This window comes from Petromyzon marinus, chromosome 37, assembly GCF_048934315.1.
Source record: "Petromyzon marinus isolate PM22_M1 ecotype Great Lakes invasive population chromosome 37, UKy_Petmar_22M1.pri1.0, whole genome shotgun sequence".
In the NCBI taxonomy this organism is placed as follows: Eukaryota; Metazoa; Chordata; class Hyperoartia; order Petromyzontiformes; family Petromyzontidae; genus Petromyzon; species Petromyzon marinus.
Window position 1 is genome coordinate 20080267 of NC_133703.1, and position 23757 is coordinate 20104023.

Consider the following 23757-nt stretch of genomic DNA (forward strand, 5'->3'; position numbering starts at 1 on the left):
TCATCGGATTACTCAAGTCTAAATAAATATTCTGATTCAGATTTTTTGGAGATGTGGTAGTAACTGCACACTTGACCTTTTCCACAGCACCTGCCGATCGACTCCTAACTGCGAGCGCGCCCATTTATAGCGCATAAAACGTGCAATCACTTCGGACGCATGTATTGTACAGGGTTTGACCATTAAACAATGGGAGAGGGTTTTTATGGCACCTGTAATTTCAACCAGCATTCTGTAATGGTATCACCTGCAACTGGTCAGGAATTAAAACTGAAGGCATGTCATTTTAACTGAGCACATCCATATTCTTGATTCTTTCGGTAAATTCACGTAGAAGGGAAACAATATACTAATAAAATATATTGTTTTATATTTTTATTATTTTATTGTTTCCCTTCTACGTGACGTTACCGAAAGAACCAAGAATATGAATCCCTGCAGTCACGAAAGCTTTAAATCCAAATTGAGCACATCCATTTACCTTCCTCAATATGAAAGTTTTAAAATGTTAATTATTCTTTCTGACATTAACATTTGAAGTCAAATTCTAAATACCGTGTTCAGCCCTGACATTTGTATTGCATTACATATTTAATAGATGTCTTTGTATTCGTGAGTTGTAATTTTAGCTGAGGTTTTAGAAATAAAGACGTATAAATATATGTACATGGCTTTATTATTTAATGAGATGCTGTGTTGTGCATGTGTATTCTTTACAGCCCCCTGTACGTGACTACGATAATCTTTCCACATTTGGAATCAATGACATACTGCAATCAGAAGTCACAATAATCAATTTAGGCTCTTTTATTAAACATAGGGCAACGGATATTTAATACAAATTACAATGAGCATATTCACGAGCAATTTTATCACGACAGAATTATAGTCCAATACATACAACTGTGACATCAGCATCGTTTGATGTCTCATATTCCCTTTGACACCAGGACATCTGAGCTGTGGCAGCCTGTGGTCATCACGGTACGGATGGTTTTCCACTGACATGTTACTGAGCAAAGCCGGAAGCCGGAAATAAGAGAGGCTGCATTGATCTCGCAAGACCATCGGGTTCAGATCCAACACAACGCTAGGGGCAGGGTTAATGACGTGCACAATGCGTCTTACGTCATTCAGGCCAAGGCTAAAAAAAAACGTCACCGCGACATTTACGCGCGTCATGACGTCACGAATTGCGTGTGATGTCAGTGGCACAGCACGGCTTGTGCGATGGCAAAGCAACCCGCGCTTCCATGACCCTGCTCTGCGTTGGCTTGGCATGGTCCCCAGCACGGATCAGATGTGCAAGTGGAAAAGAGGTATGAAAATGTGCTTACAAAGCAAGCTGGCGTTACAGAATGAGCTGTCCGACATAACACTATTCTGTATTTTACCAGGTAAGGCCCACTGAGCTATGTAGCTGTTTTTCAGAAGCCAACTGGCCAAAAATGATAGCTCAACTAAGTGGCTTATAATCTGTGAATTTATAGCAGGCAAATACTCTAAACGCAAGTTTCTAAACGTGGAGGGAAACACTGGAGGGCCCTGGGAAAATCCTTGTGACCACGGAGACAACATGCAGACTCCAAATATACAGCAGGCGTCAGGGTCGGGATCGAACCCACGAACTCCTCTGTATACCAGGCGAGGTTGTTAACATCACGCCGTGGCGTCCACTCGCCACCGTTGTTCCCACTGAATTCAGACATGTCTGAATTGTGCGTGTAAATGTTACCAGTGAAATTACCACACATTCTGTCAGATGTCTAGAATAAATATACATTTCTCACACTTAACCTATTCATTCACAAAGGTTAATTGCTTAAAGAATTTTGTTTAACCGTTGACACGTTTTTAGGACAAATGTCCCTAAAACATATAAAGTCTGAGACCATTTCAGACGCGACGTGCGTACGTAAGAATTGAACAGTTGCTCTAAAGCATGAAGGACGCTTTCAATCTGAAGCGTGCAAATTTCAAGGACAGCAGCTGCTGATATCTGGCTTCTAACACACTGGGATAAAGAAGAAGACAGCCAGCACCTTGGGGGGAAGAATTCCTAGGTAACCTAAACAGCGCGACTAAATAAATTACAATAAGAAACAATATTTTTCCTATTGATGGTTGATGAGAGACCATCCATGTGGCTGAGTGAACATCGTGGAATTCTCGAGGCAAATGCTGCGTTTGTCATTTAAAATAACATGTTATGCATTGTGAGCCGATACATATTTTGAAAATTAACCTTCACGCTTTGCAGAGTAATGTTATTGAATTTATAGCACAAAAACACACTGTGTTTCAAGCCGTAAATGTGCAGGCACACACATCTTAATCGTATTACCTTTTGTATGATTGTATTAACCATTGGCATCTGTCACCTTGTTAAATACATGGGTACATATGTACCAAACAGTGCTCCACTCTCTAGGGAAACATCAACTGGACATTTAAAAAAAATGTTAATTGTATTAATACGCGAACATTTAAAGGCAAACGATTAACGTGAAAACTGCAAGATGTATTCTCAAACAATGAGGCAAAAACCGACTACTGTACTCAATGTTAATTATTTAGATGGGGTTTTTTTTTCCAGATGCTTTTACCAGGAATGTTTCTTTCTTCAACATATTAATAAAATAAAGCACAATGCCTTTCGAAAACTCCGCACAAAATACAAATGTACAAAGACGAAAAATCAAAGAGTGCTTCGTTTCAAAGTATCTGTCTCCCCACTCAATGACCAGATCAATGCCGAAAGGCAAACAGTGTTAGATTTCCACAAAGATGTGCTCATTTTTATCTACCCGGGGGTGGGCTGAGTCAATTTCTAACTGGGACTTAAATGAGCGACTATCTCATTATGATTTGAGTTCTGCAGTTAAGAGACATCCAGGCAGCATTTTTTTAAACTCATCTATATACTGTAATGGTGAGCAATCCAGTGGTGGTCGGTTCAATCTCCCAGCGTGGCAGTTGAAACGATAGGCAAGTTTATCCAATCCGCCCCCCCCCCGCCCCCCCACCTTTATGCAACCAAGAATAAATAGGTACACCAGTTATAGGTGTGGTGGCGTAAAATGAGGGAACTCACAGATATTCCAAGACATCTGACCAGAGTGGAAAAGTAGGCCAAATACCCGCTAAAGGGTCTCTCTAGAGAGTCTTTTACCGTTAGCCCTTCTGCCAAGAGTGGTGTCGGCACGCCATTGCAGGGCTGCACCTTTATCTTTACTTATACTGCAAAAGGGCATTACTCATATGAAAACAACCCCCAACTTTTAAGAAATAAAATAAATTACGCAGCTTTCTTCCTGTGTACCGCCACGAGTTTTTTTCGTAGGGATTATTAGTCACGGTCTGAATTAAAGATTAAATTTAGAACCAAACGATACACTTTAACATTCATATTCTTGTCATTGGCTGTCGCGGTTAAATATATAATTAATAATTCATAAGCCGGGCTGTGAGCCACGTGGACATTTATTGAACGACAAATTTAGTCACCTCCTTGAGATTGGCTAATTCGCACGAGAGAATATGCACTCGGGTACTGTGAGAAGTGCTTCGGTAAACTATCTGCCAGGGAGAAAGAGGGGCAAATGAACAAAAACAAATTACTGACATGTCTTTGTAAAATAAACACATTGCATTAATATCGTCTGCTCTTAAGACGTACAATACGATGTCGACATATCCAACTATCACGTGCACACCCTCACCAATTAAACCGCCCGCAGAGAAATGTTTTCCCATGTCAAAGCAGTCCGCACTTTATTTTGTATTGCACAGTAACACATTTTCTAGAGATGTTTATACATCTGACCTCATGCCGGATACGCGACGTTGCGCCGCACACCGTGAAGCTAAAAAGGGATCAAACGCACAAGAGACAAAGACTCTCTGTCTAGACTTATAGAGTGGATGCGAAAGTATTATTTGATGAACACGTAATAAGGTCAGGTTGGAATTTGAAGGGGTGATGTGGCCAGCCCAATGCCAGATACCTCGTGTCCCTACGTTGTAGATGTGACACATCAAGCACACATTTACAGTAAGGTTTAGACGACTGTACGGGACACGTTCAGAAACCACTTTCCGCTGATGCTGGGAATAGAACTCAGGCCACTGGTATCATGATATATTGTGCTAACCATTACACCACCGCTCCACAAAAGCAAAGCTCTCCTATATAGCCTTCAGAGGCTGCTGGGGCCAGTACAATGACACACGCACGAATTGGTGGTGTCTTTCCAGTGCTGATGTGTACACACTGCTCCAGACACTCACTTAAGGCTGAATCAACCTTGGGACGGCCCAGACCTAGTTCACATATTTGCCACTGATGTAGACAGTGGCTGGGAATCGAACTCGGGTCACTAAGTTCGTAGTGTAGTGTGCTAACCACTATGCCAATACGCCACGACTCCACACACACACACGGTATTGTATGCATGGTAAAATAATGCATGTGTTCAACTGCGCTGAAGAAGCTGTATTTTTATTTGGGATCATGACTGAAATATACGAGTAAATACATCCAAAACAATGATAGGCGTTTGAATTGATGGAGTATGATCTGGAATCATGATGACAAATTCCAATTTAAAATGTCACATTTCGACACCAGTGGTTCTAAAAAGGCATAACGAATTACTATTTGAAGGGGGTGCATTACACTCATGACTATATATTTAGCCACTTTAGTTTTGGCGCAATCCTGTTATCCACGCTTGAATTACAGTTTATTTACTTTTAATAGTGCTAAGAAGCCAACGCTCTGTGTCACTTTGACTTACAAAATAAACATTTCAGTGGCCTAAAAAATAACATTGGCCAGAGCGAAAAATGTAACGTTTCAGTGGTTGTCTTAACAGTATGGTACATTGTTTATCGATAAACACTAGAAATACTGAGAATCTGGTTTTCCCATTTTTGAACACACATTTCAAATAAAAAGTGTGTGTCTACCTCTTCGAACGAGCTAGGGGCAGGAACCATCTCTGTTGATGACCCTGAACCAAGGACAGAAACTCCATATTTCTACAATGGGAGCCAATCTGTCCATAGGACACTCACTATTCATACGGCTCCCTAGGTTTTCGTGGTTGTGTTATTTGGCCATCCAATGTGTGTTTTTCGTTGTACCACACGTTGTTTTGGTATGATGTCCGACGTTTCGCTGTACGTGCTGTGGAGCTCCTTCCGAGTCCTGGAGAAGCTCCCGGCACGTGCAGCTAAACGAGTTAATTATCGGACATAACGCCGAAACAATACACGGCATAACCCCAAAAAACGTTCGACAGCCATCAGCGGTTGACTTCCCACGAAGTGAAAATCATTGTTTTTTTCAATCACGGAGGGAAGCTGAGCCGAGTTGACTGCTGATCAGGATTTGCAACCTTTCCATTACGAGTTGAGTACTCTTAATAACAGTGTCAAATTGAAAAATATTACCACCATAAAATTGAGAGTCAAGGTGTTTTATCAGTGAAAACGTAATATTAATAACCAATTCCAGTGGTTGTTGGAAAACACCACCCAAGATAGGAATGAGGCACAGTGAATGATTTGACATTATGAGCATCAAATCATGATTGTAACAATTAGTGATTTAATATATCTGAATATAGTATGTAAAATATACATTTACGTGCATGGGGGCTCTTCCATTTCGTGTATCGAGACTCTTCGTTTTTTTTAAGGTTTTCATTCTCTTCATGTCCCTGTTGGCTGAGAACTCCGATAGGCATTATTCCCTCGACACGATGCCAAATTTAGCAATCATCCTCTCATCTCTGCAGCCTTAACTACCTTTGTACTGAAGTCGCTCTTTATGATGTGGTGTGTTTTGTTCACATTCAGAAGAAAAATCTGAAGAGACAATTTTCTATTTGGGTCATGAAATTTGTGGGTGGGGCAATATCTTTGAACTTTTTTGGTTTGTTTTTTAACCTAAGCCTACAAAGGTTTTGCATTTGGAGGGTGTCACGTGTGCCGAATCCAAATATGACATCAGATAGTCAGTAACTCATCTTTTCAGTTACTTTTTAGTAGAATATGACACAAAATCCAAAATAATGCAGAAAAGCCTTCGACCAGTTTGAAATATATGATTGGAGATTTGGCTCTCTGATGTGTTTTTGGCAGGCCCTACCACATGTTGTTTGGCACGTTGTTTGCCATTTAGCTCTGCGTGTTGGTAGAATCGTTAGGAACTGAATTCAACTGAAGAAGCTCCCAGCACTTGGAGCGAAACGTCAGACCCTGTACCAAACAACACGCGGCACGACACCAAAACGCATTGAAGAGCTATAACCGTATTGCACAGCTGCGAAATCCTATGCAGTAATGTTACTCTGTTGTGTACGTTGGTGAAAATAGTATCATCCTTTTACCTTGAAGTAGATCTTGCATCGCTCCAACAGCACCCTCCATTTCAGCTCTGTCTTCTGAACATCAGTCATTTGGGAAAATGCATCCACCTGCAAATAAAATACCATTACGTTGTTATCACAAAAGCAAAATACACTTTACATGAAACATGCTTTCTAAGGCCAAATCACGCATGTGCCCGATCTCATTAGACCTCGAAAGCTAAGCAGATTTGAGGCTGGATAGTGCTTGAATGGGTGATCACCACGCACAAAATCGGTGTTGTATGCCACTGTAATGGTTGCGTTGTTTGCAGGGCACAGTGCAGCAAAATCAATCGTTTGCTCCAACATCTTCACTCATCTCATTCATCAAGTCTCACTGACTAGCAGAGTGACGTACGGTCAAATAACCTTCACAACCCGCACAGCCTTGGAAGGTTCTCATTCAGCAGTGGATTGACAAAAGGGTCATAAACCTACATGTTTTCAAGAATTAAGTTCAATATTGATAAAATAGGATGATACCGTAGTGTGTCATGGTTAGCTCATTTGACTTGTTTCTTTCATAAGCGAGCACGTTTTTAAAATTTCCCCCCACCCCAATCCAACCAGCATCATAAATTGGTACACCACAATTAGCCAACCAGCAGGTCGCATGTGGTGGTGCAGGATGTCTGACCAGCGTGGAAGAGTGGGTCAAAATACCCCCTAGCCAGCGACCTCTAGCTAGCCTAACAGTCACTTAGTTCATGATGGGTAAAGCCCATAGAGCTAAGTATATAATAATAGGTTTTTTACCCTTTTTTCTGGCAACAAAACTGACACTTTTTTTTCACAAGGAATCATGTTTGCATTAACCACAATACCTGCGGTCAGAATGCAAACAAAAAACAACTCTGATAATGTATGCATTGTCCTTCCAATTGATTGATCCACACCAGAGACAGCTTTTCTTAGAGCCCAGTCTCACATGGACCAGATAACGCCAAGGCGTCAAGGCGTCATCTGGTCCAACAGGTATTGTGGTTAATGCAAACATGATTCCTTGTTAATGCAAACATGATTCCTTGTAAAAAAAAAGGTGTCAGTTTTGTTGCCAGAAAAAAGGGTAAAAAACCTATTATTATATTTTGCTACTGTTAAAGGAGGCCTCATGATGAAGCTAAGTATATCTTTGTCAATGGCAATCTGGCCAAAATGGCTGTATACGGTAGCGAGCCCTCCCCTCAGCTGTGGCGTGAGCATTCAATTGCAGGGTTGCACCTTTTCCACCTAATCGTGGCACAAAGTTTGTGAAAGATGCAAAATCCACCTCACGTTTTGCTCGTCTCAGGCTATGCATGACGCCTGAATTTATTAACTGGAACGTGACTGCAGTGATTTCATCCTCAGCGCTTTCTCCAGCAGATGGGCAGATGCAGTCCAAGCAACCTCCCATGAGAACTGGTCTGCTGGGAGACTCAGCACTGGTGCATTAACATCGCCACACGCTGACTCTGCGCTCCATTTATCAATTAATTCACCTGCATGTGTTATCACCTGAGACTGGACAACCTGAGGCACACTGTATAGATTCCTAGAATTGGAGCAATGAGCCATCGATGGTTATAATAACATACTCTTTGGTTCTTTCGGTAAAGTCACGTAGGAAGAAATAATAATAATAAATCACGTTTCGATCGCAACAGAAGCGGTCGTCCTCAGGCGGAAAAAAATAATCCAGCAGTGGATTATTTTTGCATGTCAAAAATCCGCCACTATTTTTTCTGGCCCACGCGCATTTTTTTCTAATTTGAATTACCACTGCAGCGAGGAATAGTGCTGGAATGTGAATTTACAATTGAACACCAGACGATCACCAGATAACCCACTGGTAGATGAAAGCTTCCCCACGGTTAGTCATGGGTTTTTTTTTACCATACTTCACCACGCTATTCAATGCGGGTCGGTGAAGGAGGGGAGAAACCAAGAACAGTGGTAATATCACTTGTTACTGCTAATGTTAGCTGTGGTGGAGAATAGAAATCATGTCGCTGACTTGATAGTGAAGTGCACTATTGAATGCTGAACAACTCCACCCTACCACCATTTTATAAATAATAGGGATGTAATGATCCATCTCTTTCACAGATTGATTAATTATCATGCTTCGGGATCACAATTCAATTCATGAAACAATTATATAATTCCCATCGTGGTGCATGCATAATCTATAGTAGCTGAAGGGTTTGGATGAGCCAATCATATCCGCTATGCAGCATACGAATTGAAATTCAGAAATAAATTATTCTCACATGGACGAGTTGATGTGTAAATCTTGAGCAAAAGAATCGATATTCATTACCAAATCAATGAATCATTACGTCCATAGTAAATTATGTTTTATCGTCCTAATCTGTATACCCAAAAGAGCAATGTATGGTAATGAATCCCAAGGATTAAAACATATTTCAAAAAAGGTTTGCAACAAAGCGAGAATGCATCTAACATACGTGGCTAAATCTCAACACGTTCATCAAAACACTGCGGCCTTGAAAGGGATGTATAAATACATCGTAGGAAATGTTTCAGGCAATGGCCCTTTTTCAGACAACATGAAGAAGGGTGTGTCATGAAAAGGCCATTGCCCAAAACGTCGCCTCTTATGCATTTTTTTTCTCCAGTTTAAGGCCACGGTGTTATTCGCGAACGTGTTGAGCTTCTTTTATTGCGCTTGTGCACCAGTATCAGCAATTAATTTTGTTGAATGTACATAGATGGTAAATTTGCGAGCGAGTGAATGGCTGTTGCACATTAATGATGTTCTATTTGATGGGCTAGAAATCTGAATTTTGGCACAGATATAATCGAGACTATTAAAAAAAAATCCCAAAACGAAAATGATCAATTTTGCCCCTCCCCTTACAAATTTGGGTTGATGAAAATGCGCATATGGAGGCTTTGAAGGGAATCTCAATGCAAATGTTTTCAAACCTACACCTACACACGTTTGTATATAGGAGATTTAAAGGTGCTAAATCCTAATATGATATCACATTTTCTCAGCACATTTTAAACATCCTATCAGCCACATGGACTTTTGGGAGTGCATAATTCGAGCATCCTAGCTTCAACACAAGCAAACGCTGTACTATTTTTACATTCAGTGTCTCATCAGCAGAGAGAGGCTTTCTTGAACCAATGCTGGTGAACTGCCAAACGTTTATAGGCATATTGCAGATGGGATGTATAAAATACTTTTACTATTCACGTGAAGGGACAGATATGGGAAGGAGGCATATTGTGTGCTCATTTCATTTTGATACAATTCATCAATGACATGACTCAGGGAGAAAACATATAACTTTACATTCTTAAACAAAAATATAGCACACCTTAAAGTAGACAGAGCTGTTAGGGAGTGTTTTCAGAGTGAATATGGGTTTATACTTGGGAAAATGTGGCAGATTAAAAGTTTCACTGGCGATTGACAACGGCAATTATGAGTGAAAGTTTGACCAGAGACAAACGGGGTCGATGTCATCCAGGAAAAGGCAAGGTTAGATTATGTGAAAAAGTGGACTGGTGTGACACATGCCTGTCTGAAGCAATAGGGGCAGTGAAGAAGTGACTAGAGAAAGTGCACTCTGCAAGTGGGTACCACATAATCATCAGCTATGATCAATCCATAAAGGCCTCCAAAAGCCATTAACATCTCTCATGATTCTGTGATGTAATAATCCACGTGACCTGATATTGCTCCATCTCCGCCGGTGGATGGACTCGTTACATTGCTTGGTCGCCACTGCGTCACTATTCTTGATACATTAGCCATAATCTTTTCTAGCAATGCATCTTGCGCAAGGCTGCTTACTTTTCTTAAGTTTGCATGATGTCATAAACCTGCGTATGTTCTATAATCCACGTCTCCCTCTTTCTGTCTCTCAATACTATTTTCAAGCATACATATCTCCATGCTCTCTCTTAAGACTCTTCAGTCATTGTTCCGTGTTTACTTGCTATCGACCATGTGCCTGAACCGTACGTCATAGGAGGTGGTACGCACTAAATTAAGAGGCTACCGCAGTCTCTAGATAACGGATGAAGGTACTGAATTCACCATTGATATTGCCCTCTGCACGACTAATACAAGAGGGTGGGGCTGATGCATTGCTCTTACCGTGCAGCCCAGCATCTTTTCGGCCACGGCCCCTGTGACCCAGCAGTTGTTGAGGCTTCCGGTGTAGTCGGCAATCTCCATCTGCATCTCGAACGTCCTGACGGTTACTGTGTTGTTTAGCAGAGTGGCGTCGCAGTTGTCGTTTGTGCACACCTGACTGTAGGGATCTACCGAGCAATTGCACAAAGAACTGCGCGCAAAACCAGCCACCCCGCACACAAAAAAGGTACATTGAAACATTAATAACACTGATTTAAAGCTTTTGTGACTGCAGGGATTCATGTTATTGGTTCTTTCGGTAAAGTCACCACGTAGAAGGGAAACAATAATAAAAATATAAAACAATAAAATTATCACGACGTTTCGACTGCAACACAAGCAATCGTCATCAGGTGTGAAAACCACAGCAAGAAAAAATATATTGCTGTGGTTTTCACACCTGATGACAATTGCTTGTGTTGCAGTCGAAACGTCGTGAGAATTTTATTGTTTTATATTTTTATTATTTTATTGTTTCCCTTCTACGTGGTGACTTTACCGGAAGAATCAAGAATATTAATAACACTTATCACTCTCACGGATTAACTGGCCTTATCGCACAATCAATTAACAATCGAACCAGTATTGGAAATTTAGTTGCTGCGATAGTTTTGTTTAAAAAAAAAACAGCCAAAATATGGAAACATGACAAACTATCAATTGGGCTCTGGGTGTTTTGGCAGAGGTGTTTCGTTACTAAACATATTTGTATTTATATGCTGTATAAATCCAAATTGCATTGCATTGCATATCTTTTATGGTCGCAGAGATATGGCAGGGCTGGATTTAGGTATCTTTGCCCCTGGGACACAAGAGCTAGTTTGGGGAAGGAGTTAGTTCAGCATGAGCACGAGACAATGAGGGTAGGACTGAATAAACTGTCCTATTTTTCTTAATTTAAAAAAAAAAATTGTCCTATATGTTTTTCATGGGCCTCTCTGGGGTCCTGGGCCCGGGACAAATGTCCCATTTGATGCTGCGATGAGTACTCTCGACTGACAGAAAGCCGCGCGTGAGTTCAAATTCCGGATGGGGGTCAACTCGACCTACAATCTCTCCGTGATCAAAATGAATAGTATCACTTTGTGAGGAGTCTACATTCATTGTTGTAAAGGGTCACTGATCCCACCTTAGCAATGTGAAATTTACACCACCAGCTCAGGGCCACTGGAAAAAGATGCCTAAATATCAGTGTGCGCATTCAGCAGAACCTTTATATGAGATTAGGTGTATCCACAATACCAAAAGGTCAAAGTGAAGGGGTCAGACTCATGTGTTGGTAAAAATTCCATTATTTTACGTTTTTATCGACAATGTGCTAATGTCTCCAAATCGCCAAGGCTGAGTGTCAGCCATTTCCTTAAGACGTGTCTCCCTGCCTATATACAGCCATGGCATTCGTAAGGTGAACCTTCATTATTTTTCCCGTTTTCTTGGCTGATGCAAAGTGTGGTTGCCTGCTAAAGAAATGTGAAAGTCATATTCGGGCCTCGGTAAGGAAAATATTATTTACCCCGTACTGTACAGGAGTCCAAATGTTTATTTGCCGCTCATGTAGACTATTTTTGAAAGGCTAAACATGTTTAAATATAAGGGTACCAGATCTGAGCTTTGGTTGTGGATGGAGCAACACAGTGCACTCAAACTGTGCAATAGCGTCTGATGTTCTCAGGCTCATGTTTGACCTGCTGTTGTCATGTTGGGAGTGTTATCATGAAGGTTCCTCGTACCCTGCCCTATCGCCACACTCGACTCCACTACATACACGGCAAGGGCAAAAAAAAAACACACACACAAAACCCATCTGCTTATTGAATGCAATTGTGGTCCCGAGTCGTAACAGTTCATTGAGTCTTAGCGGGGCGTGGGGTGAATCGGTACATGTCTAACAGCATTAAATCTCAACTCCGAGTCACGAATCGAGACTAATGAATCCTCTGAACCGGTGGGCGTGTGGCTTTGCACAGGGGAGGCTTAATAATTACCATCGTACTCTCATGACTTTGCCGGCGCTGTCGTCGACATTGAGCATGGAGACGAACATGCACGCGACGCCCCAGACAGGCACGGGCGATTCTGACGCTCGGAGAGACACCTCCTTTTCCTTCATCTGCTCAATGGTAAAGACGTCCTTTATGGTGTTGACTGAGAGGGATAAATCATGACAAAAATTGCAAGGGAGCAGACACGCCAATATTTTACCGCAATTCAAATCCTGGGGAAAAAAAATGAAATTAGGGTGGGGTGTTGCTGATGAGGCTGTCATGCTCGCGAATTACACTTCACGCGCGCAGTACTCACAGTCAAGTGTTTTGAGGCCTTCCGGAGAAATGTCTTCCTCAAAATTTCCTGCTGCAAAGTAGTCATTTGCATAAGTAAAGAGAAGCTGTGCCTCCTGGGTATCTGAGACAGAGGAGGATTTTGAGATCATTACTCTACACGTTCATTAGTAGTGTCGGCAGCACATACACATGGTGCACTCCGAGGTATCCTTGTTTTCATCATCGGCTGTGGTCGATTCACTGCTGGATGAAGGCCTTCCCAAGCTGCTACCACTTCTCACGATCCTTTGATGTAATAATCTACCCAGCACCTGCACACTTCATCACTCTATCCCCTTGGTAGACGTGTTTTCACATGCATTATTTTTCTGGGCTGTCATTATTCTGGATTGGTTTGAATGAATACAAACTTGTATTATTTCAAGCAATTTGAAAAGAATACACATGATATAACGTTGTTTTAATTTATGAAACAGTTGCATATTAGAACCCGCTTCAAGGAAGCAGTTTATTTTCTTAAATCAATTATTTGATTAAAAAAAAATGGTTGAGCGAAACTGATTTATATAACTGTATTTCGTGTTGTCGTATTGGTTAAAATATAATACTGCACTGCACCCGGTGAGTTTGACTCCGGGTCACATACGACATTAGTGGTGAGTATTTTGCCTCCCCGCTTCACTGACCAGCATCGTGAATTATGGTCATACAATCCCCATGGCCGACACAGTGAGGAAAGCCTTTTAGCCAGCAGTGGGTTGGCAAAGGGCTGCACGTTATTATTGTTAATACTGTTTAGAGTAAAAAAAAATGGTAAGTTCAATTCAAGCACTATCTCTCACAGATTCAACAGCCAGCAAGAAAAGGCATGCAGGCCTGAAACAAAGTCTCAATAATAATCTCATCGTGATTTGAATAATCTCATGTTGGCATGTTAAGAATGCTCGAATTACTGTTGTTTTGTTGTTGAAGACACCGTCTAGTGTGCAAATTATAAACTACTATGACCAGCCAATGACAAAGTTACATGGAAGCTAAGCAGGTTGAGCTTGGTGTAGTACTCTAATAAAATCAGTGTTGTAGACTTCTGTGGGGATACTCTGTCAGCAGGGGGAAGTGCATCAAAATGCATTGTTGTACTGTGCCATGCCTCAATGGCTATGCTAGCCACCTTCATCAACGAGCACTGATCAGTGTGGTGAATTATGGCCATTGGATTGACAAAATTATGATGTATGCTATAAGTAAGGGTAGGCTGGAACTCAAAGAAATGTCTGAAACTCCAATGCAAATTATGAAACTTTATATCCTCATGTAACTGGCATGTCTAATTCTTCAGGTTTACAAATGTTATGATCTCTTTTTGATCAGTGACCACAAGTGTCAATTTAGAAGTAAATCCATGCGGTGTTTTTTTCTTTGCCACGCGGAAATCTTCACATTCGTAAATACATGAAAAGGGCAAGTGTTCAACACCACTGGCATGTCCCTCTCCAATCCTTGTGGTGTAACATGCAATGACGTTTCTGCTTCTATAGCATTTGAAAGTTACATTTGGTGTTAGAAACATGCACAAAGCCAGCCTCATTTTGCACAGAAATGTCAGGAAAATTCAAACAATCAGGCCATGTGGCATACACGTGCAGACTGCATGAAGTGTTTTAAACAGACGCGATGGTATTTTTATATAATATATAACTAAATAAATACGCGGTGAAGGAGTCTGTTTAATTGCTGTAATTACATTCAATAACATTTTTACAAGTGTAACAGTCCGTTGGTTGTGGTAGTATTGGCAAGAGCTCTCTGTGAATACCAGAGCCTCAATTCACATTCAGTAGAGTACAACAAAATGGAATGTACAGTTAAATCTATGTTATAATCCATCGGCTGATTAATCACGCTTGTGATTTTTTTAATGAAATGTCCTTAAGAGCACGCTGGGTTCATTATTAGCTGCTCCTCACTCGTGGAGGGACCTTGACTTAGTGCACACGTGACTGTGAATGTTGGCCAGCAAAACAATTACTTTAACAGAAAATAAAAACAGGTTATGCATTTTGCATCTTCAACTCTATTCTATGTGGGTAAGCAATACATGTGTGTGTAGAGCCAATTTATGTTTTTCATTATCCGTGAATTTGTTTAATCTGGGCCACTCCTCCACCCCACTGACCCCATTAGCCCGGATAACCGAGAGTTGACTGCATTTGCTTTCATATATGAACTGTGCTTATATATGCTTGTCTGTTGTCCAGTCAGATACACAAAGGTGTTTCCCAGTATTTTGTCAGTTTGATAACAAGCTACATATTGCATCGCGTGCCTTTGCTCTTACTTGGATTGGTAGTGATGATGGTCTTGGAGATTGCTGTGGCAACCATGGACTGCCGATATTTGTCAAAACTGACCTTCACGTCGGCCGCAAATATCACTGGACAAAAATGCAATGAAATGTCTCGTAAATGTTACATCTAATAAATTAGCATTGCCATGTTCTTCATTTTAATGTTTTTATTCCAATAGGGGACAATTCAATCAGGTTGGTAATGCAATGCATATTAAATTGTGTCCTCTATTTAAAAGCCTAGTAACAGTGAGATAATAAACAAAGGGCCCAATTTACAAGTTTTCAAGCATTGAGGTGGTACTCACCTTCTGTTTACAGCCCTGAGCCAGATGTGTAAATAATATATTCCTATGGAATATATTACTTAAGTTGTCAAGTGTTTGTATAAAAGTGTAGGGGTGTTGTGGGAAGGTAACACACAGTGTGGGAAGGTAACACACAGTCACACCTGTAGTGGTGTTGTGGGAAGGAAACACACAGTGTGGGAAGGTAACACACAGTCACACCTTGGTGGCTACAACCACGTCCGCTATAGCCCCGCCTTCAGTGGGGTATGGGTATAAAGGGTGGGGAGCCAGCGAGCTCGGGGCAGTGTGTTGGGGCCAAGAATGAAGAACCAGTGAAGGAGGAAGACCGTCTAGATAGACCCTGGGACTTCCCTGACCGCTGTCCTTTTGAGGGCCGGCAGGGTAAGCCGGTGGTGCGGCCTCAGAGCCTCAGAGCCGGAGCCCTTTTAAGGGTCGTTCTGGTTGGTGGGGTGCCGTGATCTGTGCTTGACCAGGGCCAGATAAGATAGCCTCCTCTAGTGCCTGTAACGGAGGAACTGGGAGCACAGAAATTAGGCTAGATAGCCTAGGGGGTGTCCCAGCGTGTATACAGGTGAAGGGGCTGTTACCCCTTCCAGTGTAACCCTTAAGCTTGAATAAACAGTGCTGCCTCTACTCCACCGTCTCCGTGTCCCGTGAACCCACTACAACTGGTGTCAGAAGTGGTCTTTATAATGGACACAAGATGGACAAATCGCTCACAAGAACCTGGGGAGGAAGACGACTCTGCTGGGGCAGCTGGAAGAAATTAACCGCGCGGGGCTGGGGGTGCCGATGCGGCATGGCGAAGAACGCTGGCCAACGGCCGTTCCCGCCAGCGCACAGCCGCCAGAATTTGGATTCGCCGCCATGGCGGTGTCTACTACGGAGATTGGAGGGCCAATCACCGGCTGTAACGTCATCACCGATGGACGTCCGCCACCAGGACCAATTGGCAGGCGCAACGTCATCAACTGTGCGACCGCCGATGGGGACCCCCATCCCCTCCAGTGATGACAAAAACGGCGGGAACGACGCGCAGCGGCTGTTGGAAACGGAGCCATCGTTCCAACAGCGCTTACCTGTGTTAAAATAATTTGTGTCCGACGGGGGCGACTGGGGGGCCTTTGAACGTCGCTTCCTTGCTCATCAAGAGATGTCCGGATGGACGGACAACGAGGCGCTGCGTGCCTTGCTGGCCACATTGGACGATGACGCTCTCGCCACCCTCATCACGGCCCCCAAGTCGGCGCGCACTACACTGCAGTCGGCGCTCCGAGTCCTCGCCACTCTCTACGGGCCGCCATCGGACTGTCGCCAACTGTTCTATGAGCGGCGCAGGGGCCAGAAAGAGTCGCCGCTTGCGTACCGCACGGCTCTCCTGGCCCTTGCAAAAGCGGCTTTCTCGCGCATGGACTGCGAGGGGGTGGACGCGATGGTTACAGAAAAAACTTCTGGCGCTGGCTCAGGACCGGCAGATTGTTGTCATCGCAGCGGACGACGCGGACATGTGTTCTTTGCGGGCAGCAAGGAACATACACGCACATCTGCTGTCACAACGCCGACCACCTCTCGTCTCCAACGGTGCAGCTGCGGTGTGCGCTGGGACGTTAACCATCCCCTCGTCCGAAGAGATCTTCACTGCGGGTCACCCTGCAGAGTGGAGATCCGGAGGGAGGCCAGGTCGGACGACATCGAGCCACCAGGAGCAACCCAAGACGACGGGTGCACTCGTCACCTGCTACAACTGTGGCCTCAAGGGCCACGTGGCTTCGGGATGCCGGGCGCCGCGACAACGACCCGCCAGGACCCCGGAATGGCCGCCGGTTCGTCAGGTTGCAGCGGGGTCGAGAGGGCGCTTGGGCCGGGTCAGTGGTCTGAATTGGCTCACCGAGTTGTTGCTGCGTCGGTGGGTTCGTCTGTTGTTGCGGGTCGTATCAATGGGGTTGAGGTGCGTGTCCTTGTCGATACGGGGGCATCGGCAACGATTGTGTTGGATTTGATCTATAATATCCTCCCCGTTCAGAGCCGCCCCTTGCTGCCAGTCGACGTTCCGTGTTACGCAGCAAACGGGGGTTCGTTGGGTATCATAGGCCAAATCCGAGTATAAATTTGCATTGGGGATATCAAATTATCTGGGCCAATATTAGTCTCATCCTCGCTGGCGGTTCCGTGCTTGTTGGGGACAGACTTTTTGGCCAGAATGCCGATTAAAATATTGATTGACCAGGGATGCATTGAGCTCCCTTCGGGCCGACGTATAACGTTCCTGCCTTCCCCCGTCACCTCAAGGACGGCCTGCGCGACGATACAGGCATTCGTCACTCGTACTGTGTGTGTGCCATCGGGTGCGCTGGGTGTTTCGGACAACGGCGTTGTTAGGGCCCTCAAAGGCTGGGGAAAACGGGCTGGATTTGGTGGCCGCTCAAACGATTGTGAAGGGGAGCGATGACCCGTTCATCGTGGTCCTTAATGTCAGGGTGCAGACGGCTGTGGTTCCTCAGGGGACCGTGCTTGCACACGCGACGCCGGTACCCGTAGAAGAAACGGTTATGGGACATGTGGGGACCGACCCTCCAACTCAGCCACGTTCCATTGAGGACGATAGTTGGATGGATGCACTGTGTTCAGGAACGAACGATCTATCAGACTCCCAGCGTGCCGGATTATGGAACCTTTTGATTTAATTCGCTGACATCTTTAGCAAGCACAAATATGATATTGGGTGCACGAACTTGCTGCGACACCACATCGACATGGGTGCAAATGCCCCGGTACGTCAGAATCTTTTCGGTTGAGCCCTGCCGAAAAGGATCATGTTAAAACGGCTGTGGACGACATGTTGGCTGCGGAAATTATATCTCCTTCCACCAGTCCGTGGGGGGCACCCATAGTGCTTGTGAAAAAGCACGATAGGTCCTTGAGATTTTGTGTGGATTTTCGTCGCCTAAATAAAATCTCGGTGGCCGATGCATATCCACTTCCCCGAATGGACAAATCTCTGGATGCTCTAGCAGGGGCACGATTTTTCTCTACATTGGACTTGTCAGGATTTTGGCAACTTCCATTGGATGACGAGTCCGGACCAAAGACTGCATTCCGTACACCACACGGCCTATTTCAATTTAATCAGTTGCCAATGGGATTACACTCTGCTCCGGCGACATTTCAGCGCCTTATGGAACTGGTTTTGGCTGGCTTACAATGGGACGTTTGTCTGATATATCTGGACAATGTAATTGTATTTAGCAAAACGTTTGACGAACACCTTTTGAGATTGCACGCCGTGTTCCTCAAAATGCGCGCTGCAAATTTAAAATTCAAACCACAGAAGTGCCACTTTCTCCGAGAATCCGTGCGGTATGTAGGGCACATCGTGAGCCGATCGGGCATATCCACCGATCCCGCAAAAACGCAGTGTGTCAGCTCCTGGCCGACCCCCACCTCGGTGGCTGAGGTCAGGAGTTTCATTGGGTTCGCATCTTATTACCGGCAGTTCGTTGCGGACTTCGCGACCATTGCTAAACCTTTACATGCCCTGACGGCAAAGGAAGTGAAATTTCACTGGGGCCAGGTCGAGGAGATCGTTTTCCGTTCCATTCGCGACGCTCTCGTGGGGGCCCCACCATTGAGCTACCCCGATTTTTCCGAACCCTTCATGCTCGATACGGATGCCAGCAATACGGGTATTGGGGGTGTGCTCTCACAGGTTGTCGGTGGTGTGGAGCGCGTTGTGGCTTACGGCAGTAGGGTCTTGTCTTCGGCGGAGCAGAGATACTGCGTCACCCGTCGGGAGCTGTTAGCCATTGTATTTTTTATACAATATCGGCCATATCTGTACGGCCGGCACTTCACCATCCGTACAGACCATGCGGCATTGCAATATGCCTTGTGGGTGGAACAGCCTTCAGGGCAATTGTCTTGATGGCTCGAGGTCCTTCAGTACTATAACTTCACAACCACATATCGGAAGGGTGTTCGACACACTAATGCGGACGCGCTGTCTCGCCTGCCACCCGCCTCAGATTGCGCTTGTCTCATGGGATCGGGGTGTTGTAAGCCGCCAGATGACAGCCCCGCTTTAAATGTTCCGATTATTGCTGCTGCCACCGAGGACCCTTTGTCTGCGGGTCCTATCGAGCAGGGGGGAGAGGACTCCTTGCTGGGATTGTCTGTTACGGAATGGGGGAGCCTCCAGATGGAGGACGCGTCCCTCCTCGCGTTGCGTCGTCGCGCAGGAGGTTCCATGAGGGTGGTGACGGGGGTTGATTCGTTCGGGCTGCACCAGGGGCTCCTTATGCATTGGGATGGGAGGGCCCGCCGTCACAGGCTGGTGGTGCCTTCTGCTCTGCGGGGTAAGGCCGCGTGGGCTGCTCACGAGCGACTTTTGCACCTAGGGACCCACAAGACCCTTGCCATGCTCCAGCTGGATTTCTTCTGGTCGGGCATGGCAAGGGATGTGGATGACCTCCTGGGTGCATGTACTCAGTGCGCCCAACGGAAGCCACCAGCGAGGGGCGCCTGTCCGCCGATAAAATCTATTACGGTCTCTCGAGTTAATGAACTCGTCGCACTCGATATATTGGGGCCCTTCCCTGCGGCCCCTAGAGGTAATAAGTACCTGCTGGTTGGCGTAGAATACTTTACTCGATGGCCTATGGCATGGCCCCTCGCCAACCAGTCAGCAGCAGCCATCGCCGAGGCCTTTGTCCAGGGCTATGTCCTCGACAAAGGTGCTCCCGAACAGCTGCTGACTGACCAAGGGAAGAACTTCTCTGGCGTCCTTCTGCACGAGGTGTGTGCGCTCCTCAGTACTAAAAAAATCCGTACTTCCCCCTATCACCCACAAACGGATGGAATGGTGGAACGCCTTCATAGGACCCTCAAGTCCATGTCGTGTCACCAAGTGTGTGACTCCCAGACCAATTGGGATCTTCAGATCCCGGGGGTTTTGGTTGCCTACAGAATGGCTCCACACGCGGCGACCATATTCTCGCCATTCTTTCTGATGTACGGCCGCGATGTTGATCCACCTATTGAGACTCAGCTGCGGGTTTCCATACCAAACGAAAAATCGAAATTGGCCATGTCAAATTTAATATCCTGAGGTTGACCGAGGCGCGAGAGGCAGCCGCCCAAAACTCTAATTCCCGACAGAAGGCTAACGAGAAGTTGCGATCGCGCCAGTCACACACACATGCGTAGAGACCGGGTGACAGATCCTGGCTGCACTGCCCTCAAGCACCGTTGGCAACCTCGGCGAAATTGTTGCGGCCATGGAGGGGTCCTGTGGAAATTGTGCAGGTCATGCGGTCACAGTGTATTCGTATTCAGCAGGGGAAACGTCGCTGGTATGTACACCCCTCGTGCCTGAAGCGGTTTGTGGCACCGCGCGTTCCTCCACCACATTACACAGGCCGAGCATGTGATGTGTCCGCTCTCGGACGGCGACTTCGTCGCCTGCCCCTGATATGCCACTAACTGTTCCATCTTCAGGTGCCTCAAGAATGACGGCCTCCCAGCCGCCTGCGCCACCCGGCGGGGACGGGGATTGTCCTCCCGGGATGCCGGAGGGTTGCGCACTCGGACAGCGCCCACCGCCGGCCCGAACAGTTTCTCCCCCTACGATGGCCCCGCAAAACGGACTCGCGCCAAAACGCGCCGGTTTTTGTAATGTTGCCTTCCGGTTGCACTTGTTCTGTTCACACTGTTCTACTCACCTGTTACGTCTCCTTTTGCTGCGCTGACGGGTGGCTCCAGTTGAATGCGGGGGGGGGGGGGGGGAATGTATATATTGTATATAGTGTATCTTTGTAAAGGTGGGTTGGGTTATTTATTGGGGCGTTTGGTTGTTATGAGGCACACACGGTTGTGGTTTTGTTGCGTTGTTTATTGTTCAATATTGTTGCAGCCGGGACGGCTGCGGGCTGTACAGGAGGGGGTGATGTAGAGGTGTTGTGGGAAGGTAACACACAGTGTGGGAAGGTAACACACAGTCACACCTATAGGGGTTTTGTGGGAAGGAAACACAGTGTGGGAAGGTAACACACAGTCACACCATGGTGGCTACAACCATGTCCGCTATAGCCCCGCCCTCTGTGGGGTATGGGTATAAAAGGCGGGGAGCCAGAGAGCTCGGGGCAGAGTGTTGGGGCCAAGAATGAAGAACCAGTGAAGAAGGAAGTCCGGCTAGATAGACCCTGGGACTTCCCTGACCGCTCTCCTTTTGAGGGTCGGCAGGGTAAGCCAGTGGTGCGGCCCCAGAGCCTCAGAGCCGGAGCCCTTTTAAGGGTCGGTCTGGTTGGTGGGGTGCCGTGGTCTGTGCTTGACCAGGGCCAGATCAGATAGACTCCTCTAGCGCCTGTAGCGGAGGAACTGGGAGTACAGGAATTAGGCTAGATAGCCTAGGGGGTGTCCCAGCATGTATACGGGTGAAGGGGCCATTGCCCCTTCCAGTGTAACCCTTGTTAAGCTTGAATAAATAGTGCTGCCTCTAATCCACCATCTCCGTGTCCCGTGAATCCACTATAAAAGCATATCAGTGCCTCCGTCACCAAGAGTGAAACATAATATCAAGTGGCTCAGCGGTACAACGAGCGGCTCGCAATCAGGTTTGCAAGTTCAAATACTGTTTGGCGGTTGACTCAGCCCATCGTCCTTTCGGGGTCGATACAATAAGTACTACTTTGTGGGGAAGTAGGGATTGTCCTGTGGATAGACTTGCCATAGGAATACATTATTTCCACATCTGGCTCAGGGCTGTAAACAGAAGGTAAGCACCACCTCAATGCTCATTTGAATAAGGCATCACTTTGACTTGACTTGATGTGTTTTGGCTGTTTTGGCGAGATGTTAATTTTGTCAAACATCTGTTTTGCAAGGAACATATAGCGGTAGCTGTACAAGGAAGGAAATGTCATGAATAATAATTTCTACAATTGAATTGCAGAAAATTGTGAAATTTACTCATGAGACTATGCCAGCGGCACACAATGACCTACCCTTGTAGAATGATGTCACAGGGCTTCAAGATCAACCACCTTACAGTAAACAGAACCCGATGGTAACAATTCCCCTTCACATTACAGTACTAGGCAACTGTGGCCATGTAACCAGTGTTATACTCTGACAGAATACTAAATGTCCTCGTAGCAAGCCCGCTGTTCACTATGCTATGCAGCCTACATAGGTCAGAAGAGTCAAAGTGGTTGGTTTACCTCAAAGAGGCATGGAGCAGTTGTCATCTTCTTGTTACAACCCTGAGTCAGTGATGGCAATTCCACATTCCTATGGTGGGTGCTATGCCCACAGGGATATGTTGTCAGCAGAGGGCAGCACGTAAAAATACATTGTTGTACTGTATTAAGCTCCAGCAGCTGTGTTTCCCTGCCATTACGAACTTGTGCTAGCCAGCGTAGTGAAATATGGTCATATAACCCCCATGACCCACAAGCTGTGTGAGCAAATAACCCCCAGTGGACTGACATGGTGGGGAAAAGGCTATCCTTAAGACAATCGCTGTTGATGTCCCACAAACTGGTCGTCATTTTATCAGCGCCAAAGAGATGAAAGGTTGAGTCAACCCCTGACTAGGACGTTAATTCACAACCTTCTTATTACAAGCTGTCCTCTTTAAGCACTGTGCTAACTGACTGAATCTACATTAAAGCTACCAAATTTTTGCAAGGCTCAACCAGGACACATAGTGAGCCGGCAGGCCCCCTCCCATTGTCGGCCCCACTCAATTGTACAAAGCTATGACTACTCAATCTCCAGTCCTGCACAAACAGTTTGTGGCCTTGCTCTTTCTGACGGTAGGCCCTGCCTACTAATACACCCTTCCCACTCTTCTGTTAACCACATCCACTACTCAAGCAGCTCTTCCCTTTGCTAATATTAGAGCCTGAGGCCAGAAAATGTTTGACTGTGATAAAAATCCCGATTTTCCCAAGAGCTTTGGAATACTGGAACAGCATTTTTTAAAGTGGGATGCTTGGCAGCTTTAATCTATGTGCAGTGAATGCAGGAAATACATTGCAACAAAAAAAACCTCGATTAATTACTCACCACACTGAGGAACATGGAACAAACGAAGCAAACATTCTTTGATGTTAAGCCTTTTAAGAAAAACATTTCACGTTCAAATGGATTTCTAGACTTTTTTATCCGCATAATTTACCAACAAAAAACAAGTGACAGCACAATAGGCTGTCACTTAATAGGTGCAAGTTGTGACAGATGCTGA

The 23757-nt window shown here is 45.2% G+C and overlaps 1 protein-coding gene across 2 annotated transcripts in view; it reads right to left on the reverse strand.

Annotated features, from left to right (window-relative positions):
* Positions 1-791: 791 nt before the first annotated feature.
* The window catches only part of MEIOB (meiosis specific with OB-fold), a 38409-nt gene continuing 15443 nt past the window's right edge, over positions 792-23757 (reverse strand). The window contains exons 9-15 of one of the 2 annotated variants that reach the window (XM_076072416.1): positions 15196-15291; positions 12877-12978; positions 12561-12720; positions 12306-12332; positions 10537-10726; positions 6399-6485; positions 792-3579 (exon numbers count right to left, since the gene is read on the reverse strand). In XM_076072416.1, the coding sequence (XP_075928531.1) occupies positions 3484-3579; positions 6399-6485; positions 10537-10726; positions 12306-12332; positions 12561-12720; positions 12877-12978; positions 15196-15291 (758 nt within the window). In that variant the 3' untranslated portion in view covers positions 792-3483. The remainder of the gene's footprint in view (positions 3580-6398; positions 6486-10536; positions 10727-12305; positions 12333-12560; positions 12721-12876; positions 12979-15195; positions 15292-23757) is intronic. The other variant, XM_076072417.1, reaches the window with a different exon arrangement.